This window comes from Chiloscyllium plagiosum, chromosome 28 (genome assembly GCF_004010195.1).
Source record: "Chiloscyllium plagiosum isolate BGI_BamShark_2017 chromosome 28, ASM401019v2, whole genome shotgun sequence".
Taxonomy (NCBI): Eukaryota; Metazoa; Chordata; class Chondrichthyes; order Orectolobiformes; family Hemiscylliidae; genus Chiloscyllium; species Chiloscyllium plagiosum.
Window position 1 is genome coordinate 31,499,500 of NC_057737.1, and position 23,836 is coordinate 31,523,335.

The following is a 23,836-nucleotide window of genomic DNA, read 5'->3' on the forward strand; positions in this document are numbered from 1 at the left end:
GTTTAAAATTTAATGTTGCAGCTGCTTTTATGTTTTGAGGATTTTGGTTGGGTGAAAGCTCATTGAGCTTTTGAGCCAGTCTCCATTCAGAATTTAAAATACTGTAAGTGTTGTGCATAGTGTTATAAGTGTAAAGTAATCAAACTTCAACATTAATTTGTACAAAAGCAAACTGATTATGAAAACTGCATGTTGAATAACTTGAAATTTCAAATAATCAGTTCCCACTTCATATCTGAATTTTCAGAGAACAATTAAGATATTCATTTATTCGTGAATTAAACTTCAGCTTCAGTGGTCAAATTGAACAATTTTTAAAAATCAAAAAATAAGTTCTGATGCACTAATTGCTTGAAATGAATTATCCATTTGTTTTTTTTAATTTTATTTAGTTTTGATTCATTTAATTTTCACAGGGCCCGTGCTATTCGATATCGACAAGAGAACAATGAGGCAGTTGGTGGCTTCTTTTCTCAGATTGGTGAACTGTATATGGTGCATCACCTATGGGGTAAATAAATTCTATCAGTCAGTGCTTTCAACTTTGCACCTTTTGCAAAATTTAACGTGATCATTTTTCAGAATACAACTTCTTGTCAATAATGATCTTGAAAAAAAATCAAAAAGGTCCCCTCCATTTTTGTTCTTTTGTGTTCATCATCTCTGACTTTGTAAGTTAACTGTCTTAAGAAATACAATGGTTGGCATACAACTCTGAAAGTGATGTCATTTTTGTGCTGAGCGGTTACCAGAGCTGAGGCAGCTGGAGATAAATCATAGGACACAGTTGGAGTTGGTTAATGTTGTGTTCTCTGCCTTTACATTGCACATAGGATGGTTTGCATTGTGGGAATTTATTTGGACGTGAATCATATGTTATCAAGCACTAATTTAAACTCCAATATTAACGCTGTGGACAAAAGAAGTTGCTGTTTTCCTTTTTTGCCTTGCCAAGACCAAACACCAATTGAGTTATCTACTTAGCACCAATCCATGTTTCAGACAATTTGAGTGCCTTTTGATGTCTGTGTTCTGCCTCCAGTTGATCCTGATCCCAGATGACACATTTCTACCTCTTCCTTCGAATCACACCATAAGATTCTCCTAAATTCTGTCTTTTGTTTTCTTTTATCCATTCTGACCTTATTTAAAATTTCTCAATTTTTCTCTCTTTTCAACTTTACTAACATTCATGATTATCTGCCTGGGATTAAAATGTCACCATCTGTTTTTCTGTGTACAACTGTTTCTTTCAGTAGATTGTTTTCAAGTTTGCATTCTTAACATATGTATTTTCTTCCTTTTAATTTTGTCAACATTGACTGACCCCCTTAGATTTTAATGTCAGTGTTTATAAATTATCGTCCATGAAGTCACAAGTGAAATCAACTTGACTTTCACTTTGGAGAACAACTTTCACTATGTCTTAAAATGGTGCCTTGGAATGAAAGATGGTACTATCTCTCATTTTCTCCTTGACCTACCTCTCTGTTTGTGCTGTATTCTAATAGGTTTCATAATATCATTTAGCATATACAGTAAGTGTCTGCTTTCAATTCATTTATTCACCCCTCTCCAAATAAATAGCACTTGAAATTGTAAATTCATATAATTTATTCAGATTATGTAGCGATTGTAATGAAATCAGCCATATGGACCTCAGAAAATGAGTTCCCTGATTGTGGCTGTTAATCTGGTCTAGGCTGAGTCTCCAGGCTGACAGATATAAGCAGTGTCAGAGATTCTGTTCACTCCTGAGAGCTGGCTTGGAGGAAGTACTCTCCATGTATGTAAACAAAAGATGACTTGGTGACAGGATACCAGTCTCTTTCTCCTTGGTAAAGTGGGCAGATCCAGTAATGTATGAAGTTCGGATAGCTGCGATGGTGTGGGAGGAAAACATGCCTGCCTCCTTAGCAGCCTTTCCACCTGTTCTGGAACCTGTGGGTTATCCTCCTTTGTCAATTGAAGACTCCTTGGAATCTTACATGGACACAGGTGTTGAAGCCTTTGCCACCTGAAGAGGAGAATTAGTTTCTTCCAAGACGCTCAAGGGGCAAGAGGCGAGTACTTGCGTTACAGAGGTAGAGTTGGAGGAACCTTATCCAGGAACACGCCCCACAAAAAACTGATTTATGTCCTCTGACCCAGAGGGGAGGGATGTAGTGATTGTAACAAGGTCAGCCAGGTGGGCGTCATTGAATAAGTTCCCTGATTGGACCAGATGAATAGTCCCAATCGGGGAGCCCTAGCTGATGGATATAAAGAGTGTCAAACATCCTGCTGGCTCTGAGGAAGTTGGATCAGTATCAAAGACTTCCCACATCTAAATAGAGAGTGATTTGGTGATGGGATACTGGCCTCTGTGGAGTTATTTCAAATTGTCTTGTCAATTATTAGCAAAATACGATTGGTAGCTACGTCTTGTATTTTAAAGTGATTTTAACTAAATGTTATAATTCTGAATTGGAAAAGGTTGATATTTTTCAGATCATCCAATAATTTTTAATTTTTATAAAATGAGTTCCATAATAGAGTTGTAAACCTAATTTTTCATTCTGGCTATCATACTTTCTTTTTGAAGCTTACAAGGACTTGCAATCAAGAGATGAAACACGGAATTCAGCCTGGCAGAAACCTGGCTGGGATGAATGTGTATACTACACAGGTATTTTCATTGCATAATTAGCTTACTGTAAAATACTTAAGTGACCTGGAACTGTAGAAGGTAAAAAGATTCCACTTTCTCTTCCCAAGCTGTCTTGATCAAAGTGAACTGTAAGAGGAGTGTTGAATTGCCTTTTGTATCCTGTATTGGGAAGAACAAAATCAGGCAATGTTCATACTTTGTTATTAGTATGCAGAACACAAAAAGATGTTTCCTCATTCACCAATCATCTCACCTGCACACATTTAGCAAATTTTCTTCCCCTAATAATCCTTATTTCTGAGAAATGCACACATTTCTGAGTGACAGATGTTCCTCATGGCTGCCAGGCAATGTTTAGGGTAACATTCCCTTTTATTTTACATAGTTTCAATGCAGTCAATGACTGAGGTTGATCTTTATTTTGTTAGGAGAAAGCGAGGACGGCAGATGCTGGAGATTAGAGCTTAAAAATGTGTTGCTGGAAAAGCGCAGCAGGGTGAGGCAGCATCAAAGGAACAGGAGAATCAACGTTTCGGGCATAAGCCCTTCTTCAGGAATCCTTTTGTTAGTCCATATTTTGAATGGTGATTCAAAGTGTAAATTTTGGGTTCATTACAAAAAGTATAATTAATATGGCTTTTTACAAAGACTGATTTGTTTTGTTTTTCCTTACCTTCATTACATGTTTTAAGCTGTTTGAAAGATTAAAGAGTAGGAGCAATAATACATAAGAAGTATTAACACTTTCTACTACTTATACTTGTCTCCGTTTTAATAGACTGTACTTACTCAGCAATATCCTCCTCCTTCTCCATAGTGTGGAAACAGGCCATTCAGTCCATTGGGTCCCTCTGAAGGGCATCCCACCCAACTCACCACCCTTACACTATCTCTGAAACCCAGCATTTCCCATGGCTAACCATCTAGCTCGCATATCTTTGAAGTGGGAGAGGAAACCGGAGCTCTGAGGAAACCCACGCAGACATAGAGAGAATGTGTAAATTCCACACAGACAGTTGTCTGAGGGTCGAATCGAATTCAGGTCTCTAATGTTGAGAGTAGCAGTGCTACCAAAGTGCTGCCCAGTTTAAATTTTACCAGGGCCACTTAGTTCTTGACCGTATTGCAGCCTTCGGTTCTTTTGCTTGGACTAACTTCAGAGATGAGATTTAGTGAGATGAGAGTGAACCTTCTTGACATCAAGGCAACATTTGACTGGGTGTGGCATCAAGGAACCCTAATAAAAGTGGACTAAATGGAAAAATCCTTCACTGGTTGCAGCCAGCATGAGTTCCAAATAATGACTCTCCATCAAGAGAAAATTTAACTATCTCCCCTTGATAGTCAACATTTCCATCATTTTACCATCACTGAGTCCCTTCAACATCCTGGGAGTTACCACTGACCAGAAATTTAACTGGAACAAGCCATACACTATTGTTAATACAAGAGCAGATCAGGGACTAGGAACTGTTTTGTGAGCTTATCTCCTGTTTCTTTAAAGCTTATCCATCATCTATAAGCAGTCAGATGTATGGTGTCATACATGACGCCTACCAGCATAAATGCAACTACAGAGCATTCTAAAAGGCCCCATTCACAACAAAGTAACCCACTTGATTGAAACTCCATCCACCATCTTCAACAGTCACTTCCTTCACCATTTGGCAGAGTGGCAGCAGTGTGTCCCATGCACTGTAGAATTCCTTCAGAGGTCTTTCAGTATCACCCAAACCCATACCCTTTTTCACCTAGAAAGTGGAGTTAACAATTGCATGGTGGCACTCTCACCTTCCCCTCCCAGGCACACACTATCCTAACTTGGAACTATGCTGTTATTTCTTCACTGTTGCATGGGCAAATTCCTGGAACTCCATTCCTAACAACATCGTGGGTGTACATATCCCCATGACATTAGCATTTCAAGGAGATGGCCCCACCACCTTCCCAAGGACAATTAGGGATGGCTAATAAAGGTTGGTAAAGCTAATCATGCGATGTCTCACAGCATGGAGGCAATCAAGAAAAAGTATCTGAAATTTTATTGATTGGAACCAACTTTCACATTATGTTTCAGTATGTTAAAATTATACATGGTTATGGATAGGATAGTAAAGAAATATAAAGTGATCCTTTGTTTCTTTATGATTTCGAGGCTGTTGTGTCAAAACAGTATGAAATAGTATTATCTTCTGACTCAAAAGCAGTAAACCTAGACTCCTGGCTCCAGTAAGAAAAATTTTTGCATTGTCCTTCTGCTTGTGCTATCATTGTATTTTCCTTGGTGGTGAGAGGAAAGACTTGAATACTACCTTCGATGGTGTCAGATAATTTTGAAACTATTACAACCACAGCTTTCAAATGAGTTACACTGGTGTAAAGATGTGTAATTGAATCTGTGCAACACAATTTTAGCAGTGAGATGTAACTTTGCAATTTGCCGAGGATTAGAATTGCATTTCCACTTTAAACTTGCATAATGTCAGCATTTTCAAAAGACTGCTGAAAACAGAGACCAAAAGTAGGCTAGCATTCAATATCATTTCTCTTCTAGTTGTTATGATCATTTAAAATTTAGCATTTTCGTGTTTGATGGATGCAAGATGAAAAGCTTTGGTAATGTGATGATATTTGGATTCTGTTGAGTCAGTTAACTCAGCTAGCTGGACAGCTGTTTGAGATGCTGAGTGATGCCAAAAGTGCAGGTTCAGTTCTGTCACTGGATGAGATACCATGAAGGACTCTCCTTCTCAACATTTGACTTCACCTGAGGCATGGTGAATCTATAGCTAAACCACCACCAGTTGCCTCTGTAATAAGGGAGCATTTACTTTTGAAGTTTGGTCTATTAATCTAGAAGCCTGCATTATATTCCTTCAGGAAAAATGATTCAAATCCCACTGTGCCAGCTAGTGGGAGTTAAGTTCAATTCATACATCTGGTGTTCTTTTCTGGAATGGTAATTGTGAAACCATCATTTATTTTTACTTTCGTACACCAAATAGATTTTTTTTAATGTCCTTTAGGGAAGCAAATCTGCTATCTTTACCTGTTCTGGCCTAATGTAGTGTATTCTTAACTACCCTTTGAAATGGCATAGCAAGGCTCAGTTGAAAGGCAGTTGGTGATGGCTATTGAATACTGGCCTTGCCCATGAAGGAATAAAACATTTTTTTTTTCAGCAAACTTCAAGTTCAATATTATTAAATTACTGTTTGATTGTATTTTCAAAGTTTGTTTGTTGAATCTATTGTCCAGATCATCAGAACAAGTGATTTTGTTTTCAGAAAAGACTTCAGTTCACATGTTGACTGACAAAGTTATCTCTAGATAATACCAGAATTATGGCTATAGTATTCAGATTGTGATGTACAACTGTTCTTTTTTTCACTAATGTAGATCGAAATTAATTACCAGTGGTCTTTTTTTTTGCAACAGTGCCACTCATCCAGCGAATGGATTCCAGGATTATGATTCCACTGAAGATTTCACCACTTCAGTAGAGATCAACTTGCAACATCTTTAAAGAAAGTAAATAACTTGTGTTTTGTCTTAATACATGAATTACTGACTTGAGTCTGTACTTGTAATGATTTAAATAAGTATTTTAACGTCAAGATCTTTTATTGAATTTGCAGACACTTCTGAAGCAAATTATTAATAGCAATATATTCTTTCTGAAGCACCAAGTAAAATTATAATGTTAATGTGTAAAATCCTAAATGGTTATCTTCAATTTTATTGTCTTATTTTTGTTGCACTGCCCTCCTCCATCTCTGGACTGAACCACTAATGATGGTATCTTCCTAACTTTATCTGTTCCACTCCTTAGCCGGTGGAATAAGTTTTGAAGGCAGTAAATTTTTTGTTTGGGGTGTGTGTGTCCCTTTGAGCAACATCATGACAACTTATGCCTGAATCTTGCAAAAGGAGCTATCAGAATTCTTTCTGCAAAACATTAATGATCTCCATTTAGTAAGGGACTCATCAGATGTCACAATTTCAAATGTGGTTCGTTAGGGAATTACTTTTTAAAACAATATTAATTTTTGTGGAATAAACTGCTATGTGCTGTTTCTCGGATATTCGAGATCCAGCTGTGTACGATACAAGAATAGCGTTGTTTTTGTGTTGCTTTATACTGCTGTAAGTGATGCATGTGTAATCACTGTACAAAATTGTAAGCTTACAATTACATTTTTTAAAACTGTTTTTGTCGTGTGCTTATTTTTAAAATGGCACCATTATGTATAGCTTCTAGGATTTACGATAATTCAGTAAATCTAATTAATGAAAGGAATCTGTTTCTAAGTCATTGGTCAACTGTCAGGCTACAATACCCAGTACAGTCTGAGGCTGTAATAAACTTGATTTGCAACATCTGTGTTTATATTGCTTATTCATTTTGTAAGGTAGGCAAATGTAGACTTTAAGAATGTTTGTATTTCAGTATTATGTAGTCAATCATTCACAATATTGTTATGGAGAAACAGTATACTTTCAGATTCTTGAGATAAGTGAAAATTTTAAGATAATTTAAATCATGAAATCCATGGAGGCTTTGGAAAGAATTACCTTATCAAAATAAATACTGAAGAAAGTATGAGCTTGACTCCTAAAATGGCCTGGTAAAGGAGCTATTTCTGTTTGCTGTCCGGATTGCAAAGTTCCAAAATCTGCCAAAACTAGCAAATTATAAGTAATGATATCTGTCTATTTGCTGAGCTGAATAGGGATAGATTAGCTGCTGGGTTGCCACATGATAAATGGTGCAAAACAATGTGTGAACAATCTCAGTGCCTCCGAGTCCATGTTTCTTAACGGGTAAGCAGTCATGATGTTTGTGCAAAAAGGCTGATGGTGTAGCTGTACAAGGATTGTTTTATTAAATGAAATATGTGTAATTTACATCTTAAGGAGTCATTTTAGCCTTTAACATATGCACCATCTACTGCAATTTGCAGAATTTCACTTTTTGGATAAAGCTACCTTATTAATTTTTTCCCCAACCTAAGCTAGTAATGAGGCCAGGAGCAGGCTCAGGAAGCCATCGCTCAGTCTTGGGACAGTGTAGACCTGACTGCCAAACTCATCCCACTGGGAAATTGTGCTCCATTTCTATCACTCACTAATGACATGGGGTTTTGCAAGCTGCACTTGAGGAGATGGAGAAGTTGTCAGGACTGGAAAATTGCAGTTAGGAAGGGAGATCAGATAGATGGGTTCTTCTTTGAACAGAGGTAACTGAGGGGAGATTTGATTGACACATACAAGAATCTGAGGGGCCATTTTATGGTTAACAGGAAGGACCGATTTCTCTTAGCAAGATATAGCAGCCTCCTGAAATCTCAAAACCCACATGTCAGACTCAAAATTCCAAAAGATTTGTGAAACATGATTTCCATTTTGTAAATCCATGCTTGGTCCATTTCTGTCACTAGTTTGCAAGTGCTCTGCCAATAAATCTTGTATAATAGACTCTAATATTTTCCCCAATTAATGATGTAAAATGAACTGGTCCAAAATTTTCTCAACCTCCATTTTAAAATAATGGGTTACGTTAGCTACCCTTCAATCTATAGGAACTGTTCTAGAGTGTAAAATCTTGAAAATTCCAGAAACAAACAGTAGGTTGGCCAGTTCTGAAAGAAAAACCAATAGACCTAGAATACTTTTCAGCAAGACCTCTTTATCCTCAGACAAGAACTACAAGAATTGCCCACTGCAAATTTTTCCAAGAACCTCAGTGGGGTTTGGAAATAAATCAATTAACATTCCTAAAATGCACTAAAATAAGTCAGTTTATAAATCAGTGCTGCAGTGATAGTGTCACTACCTCTGGGCTAGAACATTTGTGTGGAAGTCGCGTTTGCCCCTGAGCTGTATCACAGCATGTCCAACAAGCTAATTAAAGCCATGGGCTCTTGTGGTGCACTGACCACTCCCAGATTCATGTCTCACCTGAGGTGTGTCATAATACTGTACATATGAACAGGTTGATTAACGATATCTACATTGATTGATTATAACAAGTATTTATTTGTTTTGGCAGGAAGTTTGACTTCAAATGGATGAATTATCACAAGGTAGTTACACTGAAGCTTGACTCAATGTTGCAGCTATCAATTGGTATATTTCCAGTCCTAGTTGGCCTTTGATAAGTAGTCTCAATTTTATTAAAATTCAAACAACCTAAAGATAATGTTATTCATAAATTTCACCTGAATTTTAAAAAAATCATTTTAGTATTAAACATTCCTTCTGCTATTCAGTTCAGTGCTGTTTTATTATTATTGATTGTTTCAATGTCTGAAAATCCAACAAACTGAGCTCCTTGGTGAAGGCATAAACTTTAATCAATGAGAGAAAGATCAATTAATAAGTCAGTTATGCTGTAACTTTAGAGAAAAAAAATAATTTGCATAATCACCAAAAGGCAAGTTTCAAAAGTTTACATCTTAGCAAATTTAATAAATTTGTTGGTAAAGAGAATTTAAATTGTTTTTCAGTTTCAGCAATGTGTAAATATTAAGTCATTCATGTGGGTGGCACAGTGCCTCAGGGGTTAGTACTGCTGCCTCACAGCACCAAAGATATGGGTTTGATTCTAACCTCTGGTGACGGTCTGTGTGGAGTTATAGGGAAAATGACAGGCAAGTGGACATGAGAAGCATTGACTCAACCATGATCCTATTGAATGGTGCAGTGGGCTGAAGAGGCTAAACAACCTACCCCTGTTCCTATTTCTTGAGGTCAGAGGTGCAGTAGGCAGTGAAGGTAGCATATGGTACATCATAGCCAGAGGATTCAAATTTAAGAGCAGGAATGTTTTGCTAAAATTGTATAGGGCCTTGATCAGACCACACCTGGAGTATCATGTGCAGTTTTGTTGTTATTGATGAAGTGCATCAAAGGTTTAACCAGACTGATTACTAGGATGGCAGGGCTGACTGAAGGGAAACTGGATCAGTTCGAGTTATATTCAGAGGTGTGTGTGGGGTGGAATCTCATAGAAATCTATAAAATTCTAATCCATCTAGACAGGGTAAATGCAGGATGTTTCTGATGACTGGACCATCCAGATCCAGTCAAGCATCACAGTCTAAGGATGTGGGGATGGCCAGTTAGGAATGAGATAAGGAGAAATTTCTTTACCCAGAGAGTGATGAGCCTGTGAATCCTCTGCCACAGAATGCAGTTGAGGCCAAAACATGTAATGTTTACAAGAAGGATATAGATACAATTCTTATGGCTAATGGGATTGTAAAGTAGGAACAGGATATTGAGTAGCCATGATAATAATAAAAAATAGCAGAGCAAGCTCAAAGAGCCAAATAGCCTACTCTTGCTGCAATTTATATTTGTTGTACAGGCAGATGACATTACAATGAAGATCATGGATTGCCAACACAAACTCTCAACATGCACAAAGACAATATTTAGTTATTAGATGAATGTTCAAGTTAAGGATCTTTAAAGTGGGAAGAGGTGCAATTCAGGTAGCTGTGGGAGCCTATGGGTTTGTAAAAGATGTCTGAGTCAGTCCTTGTGAATGGAGAGGGAGAGGTCTAACAAGGGGAAAGAGGTAACAGATGATCCAGGTGAATTTAAGGTTAGGGTGGAATGTGTTGAAGTTGACTAACTATTCAACCTCCTCGTGGGAGCACAGGTTAGCACCAATGCAGTCATCAATGTAACTGAGGAAAAGGTGGGGAGTGGAACCAGTGTAACTCTGGAAGATGGACTGTACTACATAGCCAACGAATAGACAGGCATAGCTGGGGCCATGCAGGTGTCTATGGCTACCCCTTTTGTTTGGAGGCAGTGGGAGGATTCGAAGGAGAAATTGGAGGGTGACAACCAGTTCAGCCAAACGAATAAGTGTCAGTAGAAAGCTACTGGTGGGGACATTGGGAGATGAAGAAACTGAGCATTTGGAGGCCTTGGTATGGTGGATGGAAGTGTAGAGGGATTGGATGTCCATGGTGAGATGAGGCACTGGGGGCTTGGGAAAACTGAAGTCTTGGAGGAGATGCAAGGTGTGGGTGGTGACCCAAACATATGTGGGGAGTTCCAGGTGAGGTTATGGTTGAGGGGTCTTTGAGTTGGCACTTGGCTTCAGCAACATAGAGGTCAGTTTGCCAGATGAGCACTGTACCCCTTTTTGTCCACTGATTTGATGGGGCGGTTGGGGTTGGAGCAGAGGGGGTGGTGGGCTGGACAGGTTGAGGTGGTTGATGTCAGCAGCAGTTTGAAATGAAGAGGTCAAGGGCAGGTAGCAGGCCAGCATGGGATGTCCAGGTGGATGGGGTATGTTGGAGGTGGGAAAAGGGGTCCTTGGTAGGGAGGTGGGTGTCTTAGTTGTAAAAGTAGCCACTGATGATGGTGGAAGAAACGTTCAAGGTCACAGTGTGAGTCAAACTCATTAATTGGGACCATATAGGGATAAAGGTAAGACTTTTACTGAGGACTAAACATTCATCCTTAGGTGAGGGGGAAGTCTGGGGGAAATGGTGAAGACATGGCAGGGATGGGAGCTAGGACCTGGACTGGAGTTTGAGGTGAGGGCAAAGACAGTGGCTTGAGTGGGTGTGGTTATGGGTCAGTAGTGCAAAGGGGGCAGAAGTGGTGCTTATGGTTAACAGGACAGAAGTAACATCACAGGTGGGGAAGGTAGCTTCACTGTTGGGTACTTGGCTGCTAACAGCAGTGGCTGTGGAAGTGACATCACCAATGGGACCTAGTAGTGGGGCAGAAGTGATGTTCAAGGTAGGTATCACATCTGTGCTATTGAATCCAGTGACACTGGTGTATCCCGCGGTGGTAGTCTTCTCTGCAGTCGTGGAGGTGGTTGGCGATCTCGGAGGTGGTGTGGTCACTAGTGACTGCGGGGGCTGCGGGCCATGCGGCGGCATTGGGGGCAAAAACATCATCGATTACCCCACTGGTCCTGGAAAGAGCAGCCCTGTGGCTACTGTGCGGCCAGTAGTACATGAAAGTTTGTTTAGCTTAGCTTACGTTCTTTTAAGTCTGATGCAGTAGATAAATACTATTTATTGAGCACGTATCCTCCGGAGGATGTAGAAATAGAGGTCCGCTGTGAGGCTCTGAGCTGGGGCAGGACTGACTGCAGGTAGAGTAGATGGCAGCTCAAGGGTCCAATGGCCTGCTGCCCCTCTTTGTTCATACTGAATATATAGTCAATGATGCAGCCTACATTGACCTTCAAATACAAAAATAAATTCTTATTTCAGCCTTAAACTATTTCCTATTCTAAGGGGAGAAAATATCCTGTCATGTCCCATTAGGATCTTTTATGTTTAATAAAGATCATCTTATGACTCTAAATTTCATTGCGTATAGGACCAACTTGCTCAACCTTTCCTTCTAAGATGACATCTTCATCCGAGGAACAGTCAGAGAGATGTATAGCACAAAAACAAGTCCTTTGGTTAAACTCATTCAAGCCAACCAGACATCCTAAATTAAACTAGTCCCATATCCTTCTAAACCCTTCCTATTCAAATACAACATTTAAAAAGGAATCTGGATGGGTAACTGTACCAACCTCCACCACTTTCTCTGGCAGCTCATTCCATACACGTACCACCCTCTCCATAAAAGTCACCCCTAAAGTCCCTATTAGATCTTTCCCCTTAAAACTATGTCCTCTAATTCTGGTCATCTCCACCCTAGAGAAGACCTTGACTATTTACACTATCCATGCCCCTCATGATTTTATAAAAAATTCAATGAAGGTCATCCCTCCATCTTTGACGGCCCAGGGAAAACAACCCCATCCTATTCAATCTCTCCCCATAGCTCAACCCTCCAATCCTAGCAACATCCTTGTAAGTCTTTTCTGCATCCTTCCTATAGAAGGGAGACCAGAATTGAACACTATTCCAAAAATGTTCTGTACAGCCATAACTTGACCTCCCAAAACCTTTAGTCAATGCTCCGATTAATAAAGGCACCTATTCTAAATGCCTTCTTCACTATCCTAATTTACCGGTGACTCCCCTTTCAAGGAACAATGAACCTGCACTCAAAGGTCTCTTTGACCAGTCCTGGGGAGTGTTGCTGAACAAGTGAACAATTTGGAAAAAAGGAGGGGGAATCTAAACAGACAAATGTTTTTGAAAAGACAAAATATAGTTTCTTCACACCATAATGATTATGGGTTTCAATTTCAATGCCAAGCATGACTCAATTCTAAAATGTGTGAAACTCAAAACTTGCAATCAGCCTAAATTTTGAACCCAGCTACAACGGAGAAGCCAGAGGTTATCTGGAATAACATCAAGAGGAGGAGTTAAGAGTTAATATCATTAAAGACGAGAGAAGTACCTCCATGTTAATGTTAAATTTTGCTGATGTATGTAATTTGAAAAAAGTCAACTTTCCAGTTCTTCAATAATTTCTTGAAAACTGGTGACAAACCACTTGGCTTTTTGTTTTACTTGCTGTCGGACAACATTCCCACCAAATCCGATAAATGCATCCTAGAAAAACAATCCAATAGTTTTTACTGGGCATTTACATTTTTTAATTTAAATATGAAAGGCGATTGTTTAGAACTAAAATCAATCACAAAAGCTTAATAAAAAAAATTAAATTATTTAAAAACTAACCAAACATTAAAATTACACCTTTGAAGTAACAAAATTCATTCTATTTCTGTACGTACTGCAGGAGGGCATGCTTCCAAGTCTGTGGCTCCATCTCCAATCATAACAACCTTCTTAAAACCTCTTTCTTCTTTTAAACGATTTATGATCCGGCCTTTCCCACCAGATTCTGCTGTTGGTTGGGTTTCATCAAAGCCAGCATAATCACCTGCAGCAAAACAAGATCAACCATTGTACACCTGTTATGCTGTACACCATCCAAGAGTATTATTCAATAAGAACTCCACTATTGAGGGGGGATGTGGATGTCCTGGTACTTGGATCACAAAAAGCTGTGATGCAATTTGCAGCAAGTGGCTCTGAAGGCAAATAAAATGGTTTTAAAAACATTTTAAATAAAAAGAAAAAAAAAAAGAGGGCCGATGAGATCCCCATCTCTGGGCCAGAAGGCTTGGGTTCTAGACCTATCCGCTTGTTAGGAGTGTCATGATATGTCCGAACAGGTTGATTAAAACTAAAAATGGGAAGCACTCCTCCAGCTTTAGAGGATCTTAATCACAAGACCAGTTTGTGTCTCTATTTCAGAAGGATATCACTATATTAGAAAGAGTTCAGAGAAGGTTCTCTCTGCTGATTCTTTGCATGAAGAAGCTATCTTAAGAGGAAAGATTGAGCAAGTTGGGCCTATATCCTGTGAAGTACAGAAAAATGAGGGGCAATCTAATTGAAGTATTCTGATGGAACTGACAAGATGTCTCTGTGGTAGTAATCCAGAATTATGGGAAACGGTTTAAAAATTAGTATCTCCTATTTACAATTGAAATAACAGCTACTTTTTCTTTGCCTGAGGGTCATTAAATTGTGGGATTCTCTTCACCAGAGAGCAATGAAATCTGTCAAATATATTCAAGGTTGATTTTTGATCAACAAGGGGGTTGGTCATTGGGATACAGGAAAGGGCTGTTGAGGCCATAATCAGATCAGCCACATTACTCCTCTCAGGTAGTATATCCTTGACTGTTTACCATTCTTGAAAGTCCAGAGTGTCAGCATTCTTCAATTGTCATGTACTAACAGTTATTCATTTACATAACTCAATATTCGTGTGAAAAGAACAGGGAAGAGTGCCAAACTTTGATCTAGGGGGCAAGACATTTGAGTTTTCATCTCTAAGATGATGGAAACTACAATGGGGAGGAGGAAGAGATGGAAAAACATAAAGCAATTTCATACTTTCCATCAGCAGTTTACAGCTAGGTCCAGGTCATTTGTCTTAACCATTTGACTAAATGTTTGTGGGAACTATGATAAATAGGAAATGCCAAGGATCTATGGTATAGTATTCCTGTTTACCTTCATATCCAAATCTAAATGATTTAAGTTGATGCTGAGTAAGTGTCACACTAATATTTGTACAATACATTACATGCTTGTATGACTGCTTTGAAAGCAAAAGAAAAATATTCTATGGCAGGAAATAACTGTGGTCAAAATTATTGAGAAATGTCAGGCAGATGACTTCGATATTTCCCTCCTTTGCCACTTTTCTTCACTCCCAATGACTGTCTAACCTTTGCTGGAGTACAGTTCCACAACACTAACTGCCTTCACAAGTGACAACGATTCATGTATGAACATGAAATAAGTGTAGATTATCTAATTGAGTCATACATAACCAAATCCTGTTTTAAAAAAGCTTTGACAACCTTTGACCTGAAAGTAGTACAGTAACAGATTCCACACGTCCGTGAAATTAGTTATAACATTGTTTAAAAACAATGTAAACTCATTTTCTATTATTTGTAAAGGAATTAATTGTAATTTCCTTGGGATAATAAGAATTACTGATCCAGATCATCTTTTATCCAGGAACAGGACCAGAAGCAGTGATGAGACGGGTTGGAGGGTGAGGGCAATCAGCAAGGAGAGAGATAGAAACAGAATGACTGAATTAATGCAGGAAGCAGCAGCAAATCTCTCTCTCAAAAAAAGTCAGTTTTTCTGTTTGGCAGGGAAACAAGACAGAAGCTCTTGGGAGGTATGATGCAAGCAGAAAAGAAAAATGTGTGAAACCTGAAAAACTGAGAACAGCTCAGCCATGCTAAAGCAGAAGTTGTCAACTGGATTATTTTGGTTTATGCTCTCCCATGCAGATCGTAATCTGGTGCTCCTTTCTGCAGTTCCCTTGCTAAGAGATGAAAGCCATTCTGGGTATAGTCAGCAGTTCATTTCTTTCTCTTTTGAATATTACTAAGCAACAGCTTATGGTTAGAAATAGTCAATTACCATTAATCCTTACCATTGAAGTAAAACTTTAGCTTGTTTGCATAAACATTGGCTAAGGGAACACTTATCTGTGCTGCTAGCTGGTCCACTATACTCCTGAAACCACCAGATATCAGGAAAACTTCAACACCACGTTGTTGAAGATGACCAACCAATTCCCTGTTTCAAAAATAAAAGTTGAAATATAGTTATGCATGCGATCAAACTGAACAATATGTACCAACACAGTCTTATCCTTTATTCCATTCCAAGCCTGCTTTAATATAGATACTACACTGGAGGACTGGTTCTGAGGTTATTTCATTTGAAAGAAATATAAATGTGAGGCAGGGCCCAATTTACTCATCACTATTAGTAAGAAGAGATCTGGAGGCTACTCTCTATTCTGAGTACCCATACAAGGAATAGTCCTTATGACAAGGTTCAGAGCCTAAACATTTATACACAGTACAGTTGTCAGAAAAAGGAGAAATAAAGACTTTTAAATACAGTTTTATTACTATACAAATTACTTCTTCCTTTTATTGCAACTGTTATTTCTGCAGTAATTGTTTACACCAGAATCACCCTCTTTTTACATTTAGATTGTATCAGTAGCTTACTTTATACCGTCCGTCAAACACGGGGGATGATCAGTTATTAGCTGGTTCACTTGCTCTCGTGAAGGTTTTATTATAGCGAGACGCTCCATTAAAGCCTTCTTAAATGAGACTGCCCCTCCCATTGCATTTCGGGTCCTGTAATAAAATATTTGAAAATATAAAAAGTCAACTGGAAAATGTCACTGCATGCAACATACTTTACAACTGAAAGCATGGAACTTCGTGGCCACAATTTTGCTCATTTTTTAAAATCACTGCAACCTGAGCAACCAATTCCAGTACACAAGAACTGTAAAAGGGCAGGAGCAACACCTATTACACCTTAGGCTGAAATACAAATTCAGTGATGCACTGAGCCTCCTGCACCCTAAAAACAAAAATCAGTCAAATAATTAATGGGAGATGACAAAAACTCTGGACTGACCATTTCAAGGGAAAAAAAGATGAAGGAAATTCAGAAAAATTACAGTAGTTAAAGGAAATTAGCACTAGAAGGCTCATTCAGAAAGGCAAACAAAATCAATACTTTGGTTAGAAGCATCCAGAGCTGAAGCTGATATGTTGGATGAAGTGTTCATCATCCAGAACTACCCCTCCAGCACGTGGCAGAATCTGTAGATTAAGCATTGGATCATCATTCATTTCATAACCTTTCAAATCTCAGTGAGAGTCATCCTCAATCCACAGGAACTGCCGAGAAGGGAGGAGATGAGTATGTGCAGGAGCCAAAGAGCTCTACAAACATATGCAGTCAAAAATACTAAACTCATTGGTTCTAATCAGAAGGATATTGTCAAATTGAAGAGCATGCAGAAAAGATTTACAAGGACTGGAGGCTCTGACTTCTAAGGAGAGGCTGGAGCATAGGAGTTTGAGAGGTGATTTTATAGAAGTTTATAAAATCATGAGGGATTCAAAATTAAAGGATATAATTTTATGAGAGGAAAAGATTTAAAAGGAACCTAAAGTGCAACTTTTTCCACAGACGGTGGTTTGTATATGGAATGAACTGCGAGAGATAAAGTGGTAGATGTCAGGGTACAGTTACAACAGTTCAAAGACATTTGTACATTAATAGGAACAGTTTAGAAGGATATGGGACAAATGCAGGCAACTGGGACTAGTTTAGTTTGGGAAACTTGGTCAGTATGGATGAGTTGAACCAAAGGGTCTGTTTTTAAGCTACATGACTCTAATGACAATGTCTCTCCTTAAAGAGAAAATGTAAACCTAAAGGGCTGCAGGAACAAATCACCATGGGGTTCACATGGACAAATCCAGTTAAGGACAAACTGAGAAGGCTGATAATAAAGTTTATGGAATTCTCTAATTTAGAGAGTAATTACAGAAGGAAGTTGCACTGAACCTTTTAAATAAAAAATAATATGCTAATTAGGCCTCAGCTGCAGCTTAGTAACCAGTTCTCAAAAGTCTACTTGAAGGATGTCAACATTTGAGATGGTGGAGAAAATTCACCAGAATTATATCAGAGAAGTGAGAACTCTGCTACAGAGATACTGAGATGTTGAGGTTGTTCACCTTAGAGCTAAGAGATTACAGGGAAACTACACAAAGTGTTCAAAATGAATAAATAAGGAGAAACAGTATTCACTGATAAAAGAAATCAGTAATACACGGACATAGATTTTAGATAACTGGAAAAGTAGCAGCAACAAAAAGTGTTTTGTTAAATAAGAAAATTGCTTGGATCTGGAATACAATGTGGATCCTAGGTGCCAATAATGAAATAGTCAGTGTTCTCTATATAACATTATGTATACATCCTTTGTAATGTATACAATAATGACTCATTTTTGATGAGCCAGCTGTCTTGAGATTTATAAACAAGACTGACTGTTTACACTGCTATAAGACCGCAAGCTTGTAGACAGCCTGGGCACAGTGTTATAACTATTACTATGACTACTACTGCTACTACAACAATAGTAGCAATTGAAGGGGAGGCATGAACATTCATACCAAAGCATCATACACCGTGATGCCATCTAACTGCCTTAAAGGTATACTTAAGGTCTGGTTTAACCCTTCCAAAAAAAGGAAGTGTATTTAAAAATTGGATAAACACTTGATTTTCTTTTAAATCGCAGATCTATTGGAGCAGAATGGGACTAATTGAATTGTTCCTATAAAGAGCCTGTCCAGCCATGAATTGCTTCTCTCCCACTAAGTGTCTCACTATCTCATTGACTTGGCTGGACACAATCCTATCAATTCCATATCAAAAGCAGCTGACTTCTTGTAACAAATACCCAAACAATTAAATTGTAACCCTTATGAGAATAACACAACATATTCATGACTTGATTAAAGGCTGTCTTAATAGCTGCAACTTCTGTGCTACAAGAATTATGCCTTGCTTTAATGTTAGTTGAGCATATTTTCCGATGACTGTTGTTATTCTCAACACTGAAATCCAGGAACCTTAATTGAAAGCTTAACTACAAGTTGGAGGATCAGGATTAATTAAAAAAGGAATATAAAATATTGCTCAAAACAGCTAAAGACTGTTAAATGCTGAGAAAACAATGGTCCAGACAAACCTATTAAGCACCTACATTTCTGCTACTTCATCACCGACACCACAGAATGTCGCTAGTTCATCAATTCCTTCTTCTTTAATGACTGTACTGTCAACATCGAAACAGACTGCATCAGCGCTGCGAAGAACAGCTTTTGTTTCAGCAAGTGTAGTCATATTGCTCTATGGGTTCCTGTATAAATAAAAAAAAAAATTAGAATCCTATCCTGGCAAAAACTAAGGTGACTACAAAATAGAAGTTGAACTCATTTGGGTCAGATGGTGGTCCATTATTTACACTTCAACTCAATTCATGTCTAATTGCAGTCCACAGTACTAACAAATTTTAACTGAGATACTCCCGTATCAAAATTACTTTTAACCAATCGGTTTGCTCTTGGAATACGTTTTACAGCATGGAAATGGGCCTTTCGGTTCAACTTGGCCATGCTGACCCGATATCCACGCTGTAGGTAATCTAATCTAATCTATTCACGTACCCATCCAAATGCATTTTAGTTGTTATTGTACCAACTTCCACCACTTCATCTGGCAAGTAGTTCCAGACGCATCCCACCTTCTGCGTGAAAATGTTGCCCCTCAGGTCTTTTTAAAATCTTTCCCCTTCAACACATGCCCTCATTTTCAACTTCCCTACTCTGGGAAAGTGACAGTGTCTGTTCACCCTATCCATGCTCATGATTTTAAAAGCCTCTTTAAAGGTCATTCCTCAGTCTCTGACAAAAAAAAATAGCATATTCAGCCTTCTCCTTATAGCTCAAACCCTCCAAACCCAGCAACATCTTTATAAGTCTTTTCTGAATCTTTTCAAGTTTCATATACTTTTCACATCAGAGACCAGAATTGTTATGACATCTCTGGGGCAGGTGGTACTTAAACGTGGTCTTTTTGGCCCAGAGGTTGGAACATTGAGTGTTGGAGACTAGTACATGCTAAGATCCAGGACTACGTGCTGAGGAACTCAAGCTTGGGACAGCTGCCACCAATACACAGTGGTGAATGGCCACTGCGTCAGACCCTGTCATTGCTTCAGATATATGTCAAGATAGGCAAGCAAGAGGCTGGAAGAACACAGCAAGCCAGGCAGCATCAGGAGGTGGAGAAGTCAATGTTTAGGTTGTTTGCTTTCTTCAGATCTAAAGTGAAAAATCACACATCAGGTTTATAGTCCAACAGGTTTAACTGGAAGCACCAGCCTGAGGGCTGCTCCTCCATCAGGTGGTTGTGGAGATCTTCAGAACTATGTCTTACATAAAAGAAAGAAGTGCCTTGGGGTTATTTTTTGGGAACTGGAGAGAATGCCAAATTCTAATGTTTGGGTGTTGTTCACGAGTAAAGACTACCGAAATAGTTCAGTTATTGTATATGCACAGTTTTTTTGGCGATTAAAAACTATTACCGCTGGAGTATTATAATCAGCCATGTGACGGAAAGATCACTGGATCCTCTACCATCACATCCAAAGTTGCAACATGTGAAAGTGTATATTGGCACAGCAACTCGGACTGAGTGAACTGTTACTCACCACCAGTTCCCTGCAATATTCTCCTGTGTTAGGGAGATGAAGCTCCTTCTTAGTCTGGCACCCACAGTAGACTCTCAATCCAACTTTATCTCGATAACTTGGCAAATTCGGCTTCTCGGTCCCAATAAGTGAACGGAGCGAACGTACAAATCACTGCCAGAAAAAAAACACTTGCAATAAACTGGTCCATAAGTTGGGTATTGAGCTGTCAGTGTGTCCTACATCCCCCAAAATGCACGAATCTGCTCAGCTCTGAATCATGGAAAGCGAAGCCTCAGTAAGCAGCGAAGGTCCAATTGCCAACTCCTCAGCTCCAGCTTGTACAGGTTTCCACAGCAATGCTCTGCTCACTGACGACACACAGTACCACCCAGCCACCGACAACCTTCCTCTCAGCGTGGCAACGCCACATGCACTGCAGCGTGAAAACCCCAATAAAAACTCTTCCCAAACTGACCGAAAATTTAAACTCATTCACTTCCCACACGAAACAAATCCGTCACTTTGACTCCCCAGCCTTTGGGGAGATCACAAGATGCAACGTGACTTTGACCAGACCAGAATCGCAGCATGTATAACCAATGGGCGCTGTCCTTACGCGCTGGAGCTGGGCTAAGGTAACAACTTAAAAGGGCAATATCACGTTCCCATTCGTGGACCCCATCGTACAACATTTTGTGGAAGAAAGAGCCTCTCTTAATACCAACTTCGGGAAAATGGCAGAAACACAATGTTGTCTTGATGGAATTATTTATTTGAGAACCAAATCGTTTGACAAAGTTTGTGGAATGCTTTTGTTTTACAAACCAGTCCAATATACCATTCCATATTATTGCGTAATGAACATTTATTCAGTATGAAAAATAGGTACTAATCAGCTGAGAGGGGGATAGTGATATAAATCAAAAGAGCATTGACAGGCTAGTGGAGGGAGCAGGCAGTGGCAGATGTACTTTGAAATTAAAATAGAAAATACTAGAGAAACTCAGCAGTTTTGGCAGCATCCATGGAGAGAGAAACAGAATTAACAGTTCAAATTCAAAGATTCTTCTTCGGAACTGGTGGTACGATTCTTTTTGGTAGGTCGAATGAGCAAAGACAATACGAATATCACGCACAACATTAAAAGGGGTGTTGCAGCAAAGGGACTTTTGGATATATGCACACATATTGAAGGTAGCAGGGCAGATTGAATTACTAGTTATAAGGCTTACAGGAATGGCAATACATAGAGACCTTGAGTAAAAAAGCAAGGACAACATTTTGTTCAATCTCAGGTGGAGTGTCATGTTTAATTTCTGGACATGACTCATTTATGAAAAATGTGAAGCATTAAGAGAGGCTGCAGAAAAGGTTAAAAATAATTGATCTGGGAACGATTGTTAGGATACAGGGTAAACTCTCCTGCTTAATTTTAAACCAGCAACACAGAAAATATTTATCCCATGCAGTAATCTGTAAAACTTCTAGCGGCAAAGAACTATGTAAAGTATAAATTAACAACTTTATTTCTTAAAGTATAACAGAATAATTAACTAACCACTATTTACAATTTCTTTCTCTAACCTATCTTTTACCTTCCCTTCTATAATACAAGTCCAATAAAACTCCCAATTAAGATTTACAAAGCAACAATTTTTATCTCCAAACCAGGCAGCTGTGGGTTCTTGTCTTCGGATATTCCTGTGTCTTTTCTCCTTGTTAGGAATTTCTGCATTATTGGTTACTGATCGAAAAGGTACTTTGAAGAGAGAATTTTTTTTTCAAACAGTCTGTTGCAGGCTAGGGCTAGGTAGTTCTCCTCTCAACTGTTCAGTTTTCCCCCTGTCTTATACCCCAGAGCATTGGATTGTGTCATTGGCTTTGAAGATTGTCAATATACTCAATCCAAACTTGACTGGAAATTGGTGTTTTCTTGGGGTATAATTTAAACTGATTTGGCTGAATTCAAATTTGTTTTTTGTCTCCAGGTAACAAACAGTTCGAGTTGTTCGACCCAGCGTTACATTGTTTCTTTATTGAGAATATTTGGTGCTGTGTCTGGTAGTTCTGCTGCTTTTAGCTCTCTTAAAGGTACACCTACATCTTCATAACACCTCCCCCCTTAAGAAAAAATGAACCATCATAATGAAAAGATGGCTTAATTTTTTTCTAACTTTTAAACACATTACCCGAACATACCGATAGATTTCATATACGTTCACCTTAACTTCTTCCCATATACCTATGTTTATGTATATATATATATATATGCATATACATAAAACATTAAATAAAGGCAAATCTCATCTGAACTCTATCAGTTAAATCCGCAATAACACGTCTGCAATTACATTCTTCTGACCCGTAATATGTATGATTTTTAAATTAAAAGTCTGTAACATAAGACTCCAATGAAATAGTCTCATATTCTTATCTTTAAAACGTTCCAAGAATGTAAGCAGATTGTGGTCAGTGTACATAACCATCTCCGACACATTGTTCGTGACATACCCATTAAAATGTTGTAAGACTAGTACCAAACTCAGTTGTTCCTTTTCGATTGTGGAGTATTTCCTCTGGTGGATGTTGATCTTCGAAAAGTAACCCACTGGCAGTTTGATCCCATCCTCTTTTTCCTGTAGGAGTACAGCTCCAACTCCAATGTCACTAGCATTGATGGCGACTTTAAAAGGTTTTGAAAAGTTTGGTGCAGCTAAAACTGATTTAGTGGTTAATATCGATTTCAAACAGTTGTTTTCCTCCATGCATGGTTCTGTCCACCGAAACGTGTTTTTCTTCAGCAAATCGGTTAACGGTGCCACTACACTGCTGAAGTGTGGAACAGACTTCCGATAGAATCCACTGAGTCCTAAGAATCAAAGCATCTCTTTCTTCGAGTTTGGTTGTGAAAATTCCTCGATGGTCTTCGGCTTTATGTTCCATGGGGTCAACCTTCTATGACCAATGTTATGTCCCAAGAATGTCACCTCTGCTTTTGCGAATTCTATTTTATTTAAGTTTATCACCAGTGTTGCTTCTCGTAGTCATTCAAAGAGCTCTGCCACCTGTACCATGTGATCTTTCCAGGACTTACTAAAGATCACTACTTCGTCCAAATAGACTTCACAGTTTTCTAACCCAGCCACAACTCTGTTCATGAATCTTTGGAATGTGGTAGGTGTGTTCTTCATTCCAAAGGGCATCACTTTAAACTGACATAGCCCATTTGGAGTTACAAATGCAGAAATTTCTTTCACCATCTCTGATAAAGGTACCTGCCAGTAACCACACATTAAGTACAACTTGGTGATGTAACTGGCTTGATCAATTTCTCGATACAGTCTGCCAATCTAAGAATTGGATATGAGTCTGATTTTGTAATGGCGTTGATCTTTGATAATCCAAACAGAATTGTTGAGTCCCGTCAGGTTTGGGAACTAAAACAATCGGCGAACTCCACTCGTTCTGGCTTGGTTTAATGATGCTCTCATCGAGCATGGCCTCCACCTCCATCTGGACCTGTCTGGCTTTGAAAGGATTAAGCTGACAGGGGTGTTGTTTTATCGGAGCAGTATTCACATTGTCTACTTCATGTACAAT

At 38.8% G+C, this 23,836-nt stretch overlaps 2 protein-coding genes across 5 annotated transcripts in view; one reads left to right on the top strand and one right to left on the bottom strand.

Annotated features, from left to right (window-relative positions):
• LOC122564087 (protein NipSnap homolog 2-like) overlaps nucleotides 1-8,791 on the top strand; it is a 34,536-nt gene extending 25,745 nt beyond the window's left edge. Inside the window, exons 8-11 of one of the 2 annotated variants that reach the window (XM_043718618.1) lie at nucleotides 417-511; nucleotides 2,585-2,668; nucleotides 6,089-6,181; nucleotides 8,703-8,791. In XM_043718618.1, the coding sequence (XP_043574553.1) occupies nucleotides 417-511; nucleotides 2,585-2,668; nucleotides 6,089-6,153 (244 nt within the window). In that variant the 3' untranslated portion in view covers nucleotides 6,154-6,181; nucleotides 8,703-8,791. Of the gene's footprint in view, nucleotides 1-416; nucleotides 512-2,584; nucleotides 2,669-6,088; nucleotides 7,031-8,702 lie in introns of those variants that run through there. The other variant, XM_043718617.1, reaches the window with a different exon arrangement.
• Nucleotides 418-20,836, bottom strand: psph (phosphoserine phosphatase). 3 transcript variants are annotated; one of them, XM_043718622.1, is made up of 7 exons: nucleotides 20,255-20,836; nucleotides 18,746-18,901; nucleotides 16,170-16,304; nucleotides 15,581-15,726; nucleotides 13,341-13,489; nucleotides 2,695-2,809; nucleotides 418-504 (listed from the first exon to the last, which is right to left on the bottom strand). In XM_043718622.1, the coding sequence occupies exons 2-6, from the start codon at nucleotides 18,883-18,885 to the stop codon at nucleotides 2,705-2,707; spliced, it is 675 nt and encodes a 224-aa protein (XP_043574557.1). In that variant the 5' UTR covers nucleotides 18,886-18,901; nucleotides 20,255-20,836; the 3' UTR covers nucleotides 418-504; nucleotides 2,695-2,704. The 3 variants fall into 3 exon arrangements, with proteins under 3 accessions (XP_043574557.1, XP_043574555.1, XP_043574556.1); XM_043718620.1 differs by lacking the exon at nucleotides 418-504 and adding an exon at nucleotides 13,001-13,155 and having other exon boundaries at nucleotides 2,723-2,809; nucleotides 20,255-20,834; XM_043718621.1 differs by lacking the exons at nucleotides 418-504; nucleotides 2,695-2,809 and adding exons at nucleotides 8,670-11,873; nucleotides 13,001-13,155 and having other exon boundaries at nucleotides 20,255-20,834.
• Nucleotides 20,837-23,836: the final 3,000 nt, after the last annotated feature.

Coding starts and splice junctions, on each gene's coding strand:
- psph (XM_043718620.1), bottom strand. CDS start 18,885: ATGACTACACTTGCTGAAACAAAAGCTGTTCTTCGCAGCGCTGATGCA. Junction 13,490..15,580: donor GCTAAAGTTTTACTTCAATG/GTAAGGATTAAT, acceptor GTTTTGCTGCAG/GTGATTATGCTGGCTTTGAT. Junction 13,156..13,340: donor TGGAAGCATGCCCTCCTGCA/GTACGTACAGAA, acceptor TTGTTTTTCTAG/GATGCATTTATCGGATTTGG.